Consider the following 11,607-nt stretch of genomic DNA (forward strand, 5'->3'; position numbering starts at 1 on the left):
GAGCAAGAAAGCAGTGAGGCCTATGCTGGAGATAGGGTGTCCACAATTGTGAGCTGCTTAAATGCTAGCAGAAGGACCCCAAGAAATCTCACACCTCAGAGAATAGCAGGAACACTAAGGAAAATCAAAGTGAATTCCTGAGAGTTGTGGCACACTCTGGTTTAGCTCCAGGAGAAGTGAAGGAACCCCTAAGATCCTGTAAAGTGTAGGGGAACTCTTTGGGTGGAAGTAACATTAGAACAAGGAGTGTGCAGTCGAGATTTCAGGGCTTAAAGTATAAATGTTTATAATATTTAATGTTAATGTAATGTTAGTACTTGCTTTGTTTAACTCTTGTACAGTAGATGTTTTAGTATAAATCATGAAAACTTGTGGAGTAATTTTTTCAGTTAATAACTGGGAGTTCAAATTTCTTTTTAAAAGTTACTGGCCTCTCTCAAGATCATTACACAGCTAATAAATTTGAATTCACAAAATTGGTGAGCTTGGTTCCATTCAAGGAAGTGTATTCAGCACATTTAATTTCAACCTTCCAGTTATCTATACCTTGCCTTCTCATTGCAGTGTGACTGGATTGTAACAGTCCCTAGTATACTAGCCTCAATCACCATTTCCTGGCAACCTGCCCAGATATTGAGTGCCTCCTCTATGTAAAGAAATATTCCATAACATTGTCCCAAATCCCAACCTTTTACAACTCTGAACCTGTGTCTTCTTGCTCTGCTGCACCAAAATGGCAAAAAGTACTAAGCATTTCTAATTTGTGGGATCTTAATTAGACAAGGAATCTCAAATTTATTTCAAGGGGTACTAATGCATACTTAATACATTTATCTAAAAGCCTTCCAACTCTATTCATATGGAACAACTAAGTTGTTTAAAATAAATGTGGTAACACCATGGAGGGGAGAGGATTAACATATGAGTGACTGCATTTAAAGAAAGACTTGCATTCATATAGTGCCTTTCCTGAGCTCAGGATGTCCCAAAGCGCTTTGCAGCCAAAAGAGTATTATTGAGGTGTAGCAACTGTTATAATGTAGGAAATGCAACATCCAATTTATGCACAGCAAGGTTCCACAAACAGTAATGAGCACACAATATTTTTTTAGTGATATTGGCTGAGGGATAAATATTGGCCAGGAGAACACCCCTGCCCTTTTTTGAGATAAAGCCTTGGGATTTTTTTTTTTAAACAGCAGACTGTTCATCATATTATCTACAAGACATCACCTCTGACAGTACAGTATGTGCTTAGTAGTGGTTGGGGGAGGGGGAGGGGGATTGGGGGGGGTGGTGTGGTGGCTGGTGTGGTGGAAGACAGCCAGGACTTCTGTGTTCAAGTCCTGTGGAGTGGGACTTCAGCCCACCACCCACTGAGGCATGGCTAAAGACTTAAATCAAGTGTCCCCTCACTTCTCATTGCAGCAATTCAAGGCCTATGTTAAAAAATAGAGGAAAGGCAAAGGGAAATTATAAAGCAGAACTCGAACTGTGAACAGGAAAGCTGTAAGATTTGTAGACATCATAACTTTCCTTATTAGGGTAAAAAGAATAAAAACAACTTTAAACACCATGAAAAGGAAAACTGCAAGGGTCATTCCTCTGCAGCTGTTGTGAAGTCTTCTTTACTGATGGTCCTGGTTGTCTGGCACCTTTCCCCTTTTTATTTTGCTGGTATATTTTAGTCAAAATGAAGTTTTGGTGATGTATGGATTTTAAAGAAATGCCTGCATGGTATCCACCGGAACAAAGGAATAACTCAGCTACATATCTTTAACTTAGAAAGAGAAAATCACATGTCTGGTTCGCACCGGTTGATCAGTTTGTACTTCTGGCTCAGAATGGTGAATTTAATGCATATGACTGTGTGTTTTGGCTTTTTGCAACTCACTAGATTTTCATTAGTTCCTTGTTGCATATGGTGCTCCTGATACAGCCTCTCCTGGAAGCTGCTGTTGTGTGTTGTGGAAGCTGTGTGGGCGGTGACTGCACTGTTGACCACACTGCTTTTACTCAGATAAATAGCAGTGCCAAATGTTGTAGAAGTAGAGTTGTAATCGAGTTCGAGCAGGAGGACAGACATCAGCCAGTAGCTGTCCAACATATCTAATCACTTGGAGACAACTTGAAATGTGAGTGTTGCCTTTTACACTGTGTTGAAAGTACCATAATGTTAAGTAGGCTGCTGTTTTGAACTCAAAAACTATTAATTGAATACTAAATTGCTGATTAATTTATTATGGATTAATTTATTATTATGGCTTATGGAAGCTGATGGCTGTCACAGATTTTTAGAATGAATTAACGTTACAACACTGAAGGAGGACATTTGGCCCATTCTGTCCATACCAGCACTTTTAAAGATCTATCCAATTAGCTCCGTTTCTCCTGCTCTTTCCCCATAAACCTGCCAATGTTACCTTTTCAAATTTTGAAAGTTGCTATTGAATCTGCTTCAGCCACCTTTCAGGCAGTGCAACCTAACTCATAACAACTCGCTGTGCAAAACAATTCTCCTCACCTCTCCTTTGGTTGTTTTGCCAATGATCTTATAACCGCGTCCCTCTGGTTATTGACCTCCCACCAGTAGAAATGGTTTCTCATGTCGAAGTGCAGACGAACTTTTCAACATTTCTGAACCGGTACATTTCACCATTCTGGAATGTCCTGGAATCCTGTATTTTGTCATATTCAGTCCTCCCAGCCAATGAACATTTGTGTTGAAATCACAATATGAGTAACAAATGACTTTAACCTGTATTATGTGGCGTGCCGTCAGCTGTCGCAACCCATTCATTTTCAGTGGGCTAATTGTCAGGATATTTAAACAGACCAAAGATTCCCATACAAGTGGCTTTGGGCACTGGCTTGATATCGGCCCAGCTCCGACAGCAGCTCTCCCAGCTGTTAGACTGCATTGTTGGGACTACTACAGCCATTTCACATTTGGAAAGCTGGTCAACAGACCAGAAGCTGCAGTGAAAAGAGCTGAAGAGAAGGGAGAGTAGAGGAGGTGAGTCAAGAGGTTCAATGTTAGATGGCACCAACTTAGGCTGCTTAGAAATCTGTTGGCTGAGGGAGGAAGGGAAGACTGAGTGAAATAGGGAGTTTCACACTCCCAAGGTCCGGGTAAAGAAAGTGTTAGGAATGTAACTAGCACCTATCTAATGCATGACTTCTACCTGGAAGTTCAAGGGCAACCAACACATGGGAATACCACCACCTCCAAGTCACACACCATTCTGACTTGGAATTATATCACCATTCCTTCATCGCTAGTCAAAACCTTGGAATTACTCCCTAGCAGCACTACGGGTGTGCCTACACCACATGGACTGCAGCAGTTCAAGAAGGCAGCTCACCCCCACCTTCTCAAGGGCTGTTAGGAATGGGATTAATGCTGGCCTCGCCAGCAATGCTCTCATCCCATGAACATATAACGCCCCACTGGATTTGTTGCAGGCAGCTGCAGATGTTTTCCTACATTAAAGGCGCAAAGTAAATAGTTGCAGCATGGACTTGGTCATATGGCTTAGTGACTGGCTTCAAATTCTCCCAGTTATTCTGTGCTCTGACCAGAGAACAAGGCTTAATTACGTATGGCTTCAATGCTAACAATGCTAATGGATGCACCGTTAAAAAGGGTTACTCAATATAGAAAGAAAGACCCTGCATGAATAGCATCTTTCATGACCCCAGAATATCTTAGACCGTCTTACAATTAATTAAGTAATTTTGAAATGTGATCACCATTGTAATGTAGACAACATGGCAAGCCACCAAAGACAGCAGTGACCAAATAATTTGTTTTAGTGATAATTTAGATTTATGCCTTAAGAATCGAGAAGATTTTTTTTTTACTAAACAATTTGTTATGATCTGAATTGCACTGCCTGAAAAGGGTGGTGGAAATAAATTCAATAGTAACTATTGAAAGCGAATTGGATAAGTACTTGAAAAGGAGTAATTTACAGGGCTATAAGGAAAGGGAAGTACAGTGTGGAACTAATTGGATAGGTATTGTGGATGTACCTACACCACAAGGACCATGGTGATTCAATAAGAGAGCTCACCACCGTTTTATTTTTCAAGGGATTAAATGCTGGGTTTGCCAGTGGTGCTTAAATCCCATGAATGAATTTTTAAAAAAATTTTCTTCTCTATCAGTTTGAACCCTTATCAGCAATAAAATATACCAGAAGAATGCTTAGCAGAAATGTAGCTCTCCCTCCCCTCTCTCCCCGCCTAAGAGTGACAGATGTTTTTGACCAGTTACTGGAACCATTGGCATGTTCACCTCACTGTCACCATTTAACAGTACAGTTTGAATTAGGGTCCGAGTGAGCAGAGGGAAGCTGAATGTGTATCGACTGCATCAGTTGCTACGACCGTCAGAGCAGTCAGAGCTGTTTTATTCCACAAAGCCAATTGGTGAAGGATGATCCTGGAGCCAGTCTTTAGCCTCAGTCTTACATTTATTTACGGAGTGAGACATTACAAGCATTAACTTAACTACACCACAGTTTCAAGAAGTTTCTCTTATATTCTTTTGAATATACCAATTAACAAAAAAAGGGGACAAATTAATAAATTAACAAAAGGTCAAATAAACTAACAAAGAGGATAGCCCCTTAAAAGGGGCACTGTAACTAAGGGGCAAAACTACAAAAGGAAACTTAAACTCAAACAAAAAAGTCGTTATGGAGGCCAATGATGCACCCGAGCCCTCGCAGTGCCCACTGATCACAGAAGGGCACCGCGTGCTCCCTCTAAGTTTCATTATGTGTGCTCAAATGAAACCCCAATTAATGCACTCCACCTACTTACTATTAGTCACAATTAATGTACAATTAACAGAGTAACAGGCTGGGCACTTCCTTCATTGTGGATCTTGGTGATGCAGTGGGATAGACCTCTGAGGTCTAGGTCCTGATCTGCCTCAGACTAACGAGATGAAAGTTTCTCAATCACTTGTCTTGGATCTTTGACACCAAACTGTAATTATACGTCGGCTGGAGTTTTACAGCCACTTTGCGGTGAGGATAGGGCTGCAAAATGCGGCAAGCTATTCTAAACTCCACTGACTTCGGCTGGGACAGTGGAATCCCACCGGCCTAAAATTCCACCCGTCGATTCATTCAGTGAGGCCACAAGGTGGCTGGTGAGGGAATTGGGAAAAAAAAAAAGTCATATTGCGTGAGGAAGCAGGGTGTACATGTTTCTGGAACATAGGAACATAGGAGCAGGAAGAAGTCATTCAGCCTGCTCCTCCATTAAAACAGGTCATGCCTGATCCTCTACCTCCATGGAATTTTTTCCCCACTATCCCCATATCCCTTGATATCATTAGTATCTAGAAATCTATTGATTTCTGTCTCAAACATGTTCGATGATTGAGCCTCCACAACCCTCTGGGTTACAGAATCCCAAAGGTCCACCAGCCTCGGAGTGAAGAAATTCCTCCTCATCTCAGTCTTAAATGGCCTCCCCATTATTACGAGCCTGTGACCATTGGTTCTAGGCTCACCCACTCAGCAAATTTGGAAATATTTGGTCCCCATATCCAAATCATTTATATAGATTATGAGCAGCTGTGGCCCCAGCACTGACCCTTACAGTACCCCACTAGTAACAGCAGGTTAGGGGTAAAGCATGCTGTTACTACAGAGGACAGGAGACTTTACACTGTATCTGGTTTTGCTTCTCTTGAATCTATTTGATGCTGATACTGAATGCCTGAAATGTGAATAATTCTATTCACCAGCGCTAACCTTCCTTGCCGTGATGTGTGCAACTTTATTCTTTAAATAAAAGTAATTAATTGATATGCCTGAGAAATCTGAGCAGGCACTCTGTAAACACAAATCTTTCTTTCCCATTTAACGTATGAAACGAAAGTAAGAACTTATATTTGCAAAGTATCTTATTAGGACATCCCAATGAAGTGTCCTTTGAAGTGTAGTTACTGTTGTATTATAGGAAATGTGACAGCCAATTTTCACCTTGTAAACTGGGCAGCGCAGCAAAGGTTCACCAGACTGATTCCTGTGAGGGCAGGATTGTCGTATGAGGAGAGATTGGGCCGACTAGGCCTGTATTCACTAGATTTCAGGAGAATGAAAGGGGGTCTCATTGAAATGTATAAAATTCTGATGGGGATGGGCAGACTGGATGCAGGGATGATGTTTCCCCTTGCTGGGGGGGCGGTGGGGTGGGGGGGGTGGGTGGGGGGGGGTGTGGTCTAGAACAAGGGGGCACAGTCTCAGGCCATTGAGGACTGAGATGAGGAGAAACTTCTTCACTCAGAAGGGTGGTGAACCTGTGGAATTCTCTACCACAGAAGTTTGTGGAGGCCAAGTCACTGAATATATTTAAGAAGGAAAAAAATAGATTTCTGGACGTCAAGGGATATAGAGAGAAAGCAGGAGTATGGCATTGAGATAGAGGATCGGCCATGATCATATTGAATGGTGGAGCAGGCTCGAAAGGCTGAATGACCTACTCAGAAACATAGAAAATGGGAGCCTAAGTTCCGACAAACAGAAATATGACAATGACCAGATAATCTGATTTAGCGCTATTGCTTGCTGGATAAAATATTGGCCAGGACACAGCTAGGAGAGAACTTCCCGTTGCCCTTTTCTGAAATAGCGCTGTGGGACCTTTTATGCCCCCCTGTGAAGGCAGAGGCGGCCCTCAGTTTAACATCTCAACCAAAGGATGGCACCTGGGGCAGTGCTGCACTCCTTCAGTAGGGCACTGACAGTGTTGACCTGGGTAAGGTGCTGATGCCTCTGGAGTGGATCTTGAACCCACGACCTTTCTGACCCAGAGATTGAGCGCGGCTAAGACCTCACCGCTGACTAATAAAATGCCTATTGATGTTTTCAACAGAGACGAAAGGATGTTGACCAGCGCAGTCCCTCATGAAAGTTCTACAATGACAAACACATCGCACATGAATGGGTCAGTCTGCCTGGAAAATGAAGAGTACAAATACTGGGTCTACTCCACCGTGTATAGCATGGTGTTTGTTGTTGGCCTGCTCTCAAACACACTGGCTCTCTTTGTGTTCTACCGCATTGCAAAGAGTAAGAATGCCAGCACCGTCTACCTAATGAACCTTGCTGTCGCTGACCTCCTCTTTGTCCTGAGCCTCCCCTTGCGGATTGTCTATTATCTCAGAAACGGTGACTGGCCATTCCAGGATTTTTTATGCAGGCTCTCCACCTACACATTCTATGTCAGCATGTACTGCAGCATTTTGTTCCTGACCTGCTTGAGCATATCACGCTACTTGTCCCTGGTGCATCACACGAGGCACCAGAGGATATTCACCTTCCGCCGGTGCATCATAGCGTGCATCGTCATCTGGCTGTTTGTGGCAGTGAGCGCTGCTCCATTCCTGAACGCCGGGAGTCAGGCTTTCCACGGTAAAATCAAGTGCTTTGAGCCGGTGCTCAAGGTGTCCTGGAGCCGCATTGCCAAAATGAATTACTTTGCATTGGCCGTTGGATTCCTCATCCCTTTCGTGGTCATTCTGGTGTGTTACAGTCTGATGATAAAAAACTTAATGCGAAGCAGCTGGCAGTCCAGGCGGGTCAAGAGGGACGTGGCCATGATTGTGCTGGTCCTGGGAGTGTTCCTGCTCTGCTTCCTGCCTTACCATGTGCAAAGGACGGTGCACCTGCATTTCCTGGTTCACCACCACACCAACTGCGACCTGGAAAACATCCTCCGCAAGTCTGTCGTGGCCACCTTGTGCCTGGCCGTGGCCAACAGCTGCTTTGACCCCCTGCTGTATATTTTCGTGGGGCAGGGATTCAGGACGTTTGTCAAGGTGTGGCTGAAGAAAAAGGAATCGAACGTCTCGTACAGCTCTTCCAGCAGCAAGCTCTTCGTCAGCCTGGCGTTTGTGCAAGAGGGCAGGAAACTGGAGGCGTTGTCAGCAGGGCCGAGCAAGGAAGCCGAGGCTTGGCTCAGTGAAGCAGGCCAAGGAGAGCAGAATGGCACAACCAGCATGGAAGGTACATTTTAACACCCAGCAAAACCGCCCAACACGACTTCTCGACTCCCTCCATCGTCCTAGTTAGATGAGAAGAGAATTTTGTCCCCCGGGCCCTTGGCTCACTTGACAAAGAAGCGTTTAAGGCACAAAACAGTGGAGTATCATGATGGCGACAGTTGGGAAGATGGGAATATTTTCCAAAGTTCACAACCTTGTCAAGAGACCAATGTTGCCCATGTCATCCAATGAAGGTGTTAAAAAGTGTGTGGTGCGGGGGAGGAGGAGGAGGAGGAACTGGAAGGGCTGCCATCCTAGTCACTTGTCTTTTTTTTAATTTGTTCACAGGATGTGGGCTGTGCTGGCTAGGTCAGCATTTATTGCCCACTCCTAATTCCCATTGAGAAGGTGGTGGTGAGCTCCCCTTTTGAACTACTGCAGTCCATTCGGTGCAGGGACTCTCACGCTGCTGTTAAGAAGGGAGTTCCAGGACTTTGACCCAACGGCAATGAAGGAATGACAATATATTTCCAAGTTCGGATGGTGGGTGACTTGGAGGGGAACTTGCAGGTGGTGGTGTTCCCTTCTATCTGCTGCCCTTGTGCTTTTAGATGGTCGAGGTTGTGGGTTGCTATCGATGGAGCCTTGGTGAGTTGCTGCAGTGCATCTTGTAGAAGGTACACGCTGCTGCCACAGTGCGTCTTGTAGAAGGTACATAATGCTGCCACAGTGCATCTTGTAGAAGGTACAAGCTGCTGCCACAGTGCGTCTTGTAGAAGGTACAAGCTGCTACCACAGTGCGTCTTGTAGAAGGTACACACTGCTGCCACTGTGCATCTTGTAGAAGGTACAAGCTGCTGCCACAGTGCGTCTTGTAGAAGGTACACGCTGCTGCCACAGTGCATCTTGTAGAAGGTACACGCTGCTGCCACAGTGCGTCTTGTAGAAGGTACACGCTGCTGCCACAGTGCGTCTTGTAGAAGGTACACGCTGCTGCCACAGTGCGTCTTGTAGAAGGTACAAGCTGCTGCCACAGTGCGTCTTGTAGAAGGTACACACTGCTACCACAGTGCGTCTTGTAGAAGTTACAAGCTGCTGCCACAGTGCGTCTTGTAGAAGGTACACACTGCTGCCACAGTGCGTCTTGTAGAAGGTACAAGCTGCTGCCACAGTGCGTCTTGTAGAAGGTACAAGCTGCTGCCACAGTGCGTCTTGTAGAAGGTACAAGCTGCTGCCACAGTGCGTCTTGTAGAAGGTACAAGCTGCTACCACAGTGCGTCTTGTAGAAGGTACACACTGCTGCCACAGTGCGTCTTGTAGAAGGTACAAGCTGCTGCCACAGTGCGTCTTGTAGAAGGTACAAGCTGCTACCACAGTGCGTCTTGTAGAAGGTACAAGCTGCTGCCACAGTGCGTCTTGTAGAATGTACAAGCTGCTACCACAGTGCGTCTTGTAGAAAGTACAAGCTGCTGCCACAGTGCGTCTTGTAGAAGGTACAAGCTGCTACCACAGTGCGTCTTGTAGAAGGTACAAGCTGCTGCCACAGTGCGTCTTGTAGAAGGTACAAGCTGCTACCACAGTGCATCTTGTAGAAGGTACACACTGCTGCCACAGTGCGTCTTGTAGAAGGTACACGCTGCTGCCACAGTGCGTCTTGTAGAAAGTACAAGCTGCTGCCACAGTGCATCTTGTAGAAGGTACAAGCTGCTGCCACAGTGCGTCTTGTAGAAGGTACAAGCTGCTGCCACAGTGCGTCTTGTAGAAGGTACAAGCTGCTGCCACAGTGCGTCTTGTAGAAGGTGCACACTGCTACCACAGTGCATCTTGTAGAAGGTACACACTGCTGCCACAGTGTGTCTTGTAGAAGGTACACACTGCTGCCACAGTGTGTCTTGTAGAAGGTACACACTGCTGCCACAGTGCGTCTTGTAGAAGGTACAAGCTGCTGCCACAGTGCGTCTTGTAGAAGGTACACACTGCTGCCACAGTGCGTCTTGTAGAAGGTACAAGCTGCTGCCACAGTGCGTCTTGTAGAAGGTACACACTGCTGCCACAGTGCGTCTTGTAGAAGGTACACACAGCTGCCACAGTGCGTCTTGTAGAAGGTACACACAGCTGCCACAGTGCGTCTTGTAAAAGGTACACACTGCTGCCACAGTGCGTCTTGTAGAAGGTACACACTGCTACCACTGTGCGTCTTGTAGAAAGTACAAGCTGCTGCCACAGTGCTTCTTGTAGAAAGTACAAGCTGCTACCACAGTGCGTCTTGTAGAAAGTACAAGCTGCTGCCACAGTGCGTCTTGTAGAAAGTACAAGCTGCTGCCACAGTGCGTCTTGTAGAAAGTACAAGCTGCTGCCACAGTGCGTCTTGTAGAAAGTACAAGCTGCTGCCACAGTGCGTCTTGTAGAAAGTACAAGCTGCTGCCACAGTGCGTCTTGTAGAAGATACAAGCTGCTACCACAGTGCGTCTTGTAGAAAGTACAAGCTGCTGCCACAGTGCGTCTTGTAGAAAGTACAAGCTGCTGCCACAGTGCGTCTTGTAGAAAGTACAAGCTGCTGCCACAGTGCGTCTTGTAGAAAGTACAAGCTGCTGCCACAGTGCGTCTTGTAGAAGATACAAGCTGCTACCACAGTGCGTCTTGTAGAAAGTACAAGCTGCTGCCACAGTGCATCTTGTAGAAGGAACACACTGCTACCACAGTGCGTCTTGTAGAAAGTACAAGCTGCTGCCACAGTGCGTCTTGTAGAAGGAACACACTGCTCCAAAGTGCGTCTTGTAGAAAGTACAAGCTGCTGCCACAGTGCGTCTTGTAGAAGGTACAAGCTGCTACCACAGTGCGTCTTGTAGAAAGTACAAGCTGCTGCCACAGTGCGTCTTGTAGAAGATACAAGCTGCTACCACAGTGCGTCTTGTAGAAGGAACACACTGCTACCACAGTGCGTCTTGTAGAAAGTACAAGCTGCTGCCACAGTGCGTCTTGTAGAAGATACAAGCTGCTACCACAGTGCGTCTTGTAGAAGGAACACACTGCTACCACTGTGCAGCTAGGAGATGCACAGTCATTGTGCTGTCACTGTGTGTCAGTGGATCTATTGGTCGTACAGCCACATAGACAGAAGCCATGGTAGAATATGACTTTTAAAAGAGGGAGGACAAAGGAAACTCCTTAATCATATATGTTAAAAAACTTAAATGTAAAACAAAAACTGCCACATACATAATTTTCTCTTATTTGTCTGGACATTTTTATGCTTTATCACTCCAAAAATATTTAATCAAACGTCATTGTCAACCTGCTGAAGAATTCCTTCAAAATCTTTTGTGGACCAATCTCACCGTGTGCTTTTGGTATAAGTCATACAAAAGCCCAGGCTGTTGTGATGCCACTGTTCACCACCAGGGCAGCAGTTGGATTGAAGGAGATGTATGTAGACCTCAATGCCAGCAAAGATATGTTGGTCAGAATGGCCTGGTTCTGCATTATAATACCTATATAGTCCTATGTACTGCCACCTACAAGAGGTGCTACCATCCACAAGTCATCTCCAGACACTGGGAGTTGTGTGGGGGTGAAGATGGTGGTGAATAATTTACAAC

At 45.2% G+C, this 11,607-nt stretch overlaps 1 protein-coding gene and 1 long non-coding RNA gene across 2 annotated transcripts; both read left to right on the plus strand.

Moving 5' to 3' along the window:
• The first annotated feature begins 1,964 nt into the window (after positions 1-1,964).
• LOC121292801 (cysteinyl leukotriene receptor 1-like) lies at positions 1,965-8,770 on the plus strand. Its single transcript, XM_041215218.1, has 2 exons — positions 1,965-2,135; positions 6,898-8,770. The coding sequence occupies exon 2, from the start codon at positions 6,908-6,910 to the stop codon at positions 8,039-8,041; it is 1,134 nt and encodes a 377-aa protein (XP_041071152.1). The 5' UTR covers positions 1,965-2,135; positions 6,898-6,907; the 3' UTR covers positions 8,042-8,770.
• Positions 8,771-10,484: 1,714 nt separating this feature from the next.
• LOC121292807 lies at positions 10,485-10,922 on the plus strand. Its single transcript, XR_005946330.1, has 2 exons — positions 10,485-10,555; positions 10,827-10,922. It is a non-coding gene; the product is annotated as an uncharacterized LOC121292807 (long non-coding RNA).
• The last annotated feature ends 685 nt before the right edge of the window (positions 10,923-11,607 follow it).

Source organism: Carcharodon carcharias, chromosome 2, assembly GCF_017639515.1.
Source record: "Carcharodon carcharias isolate sCarCar2 chromosome 2, sCarCar2.pri, whole genome shotgun sequence".
NCBI classification, from domain to species: domain Eukaryota; kingdom Metazoa; phylum Chordata; class Chondrichthyes; order Lamniformes; family Lamnidae; genus Carcharodon; species Carcharodon carcharias.

Coding starts and splice junctions, on each gene's coding strand:
- LOC121292801 (XM_041215218.1), top strand. CDS start 6,908: ATGTTGACCAGCGCAGTCCCTCATGAAAGTTCTACAATGACAAACACA.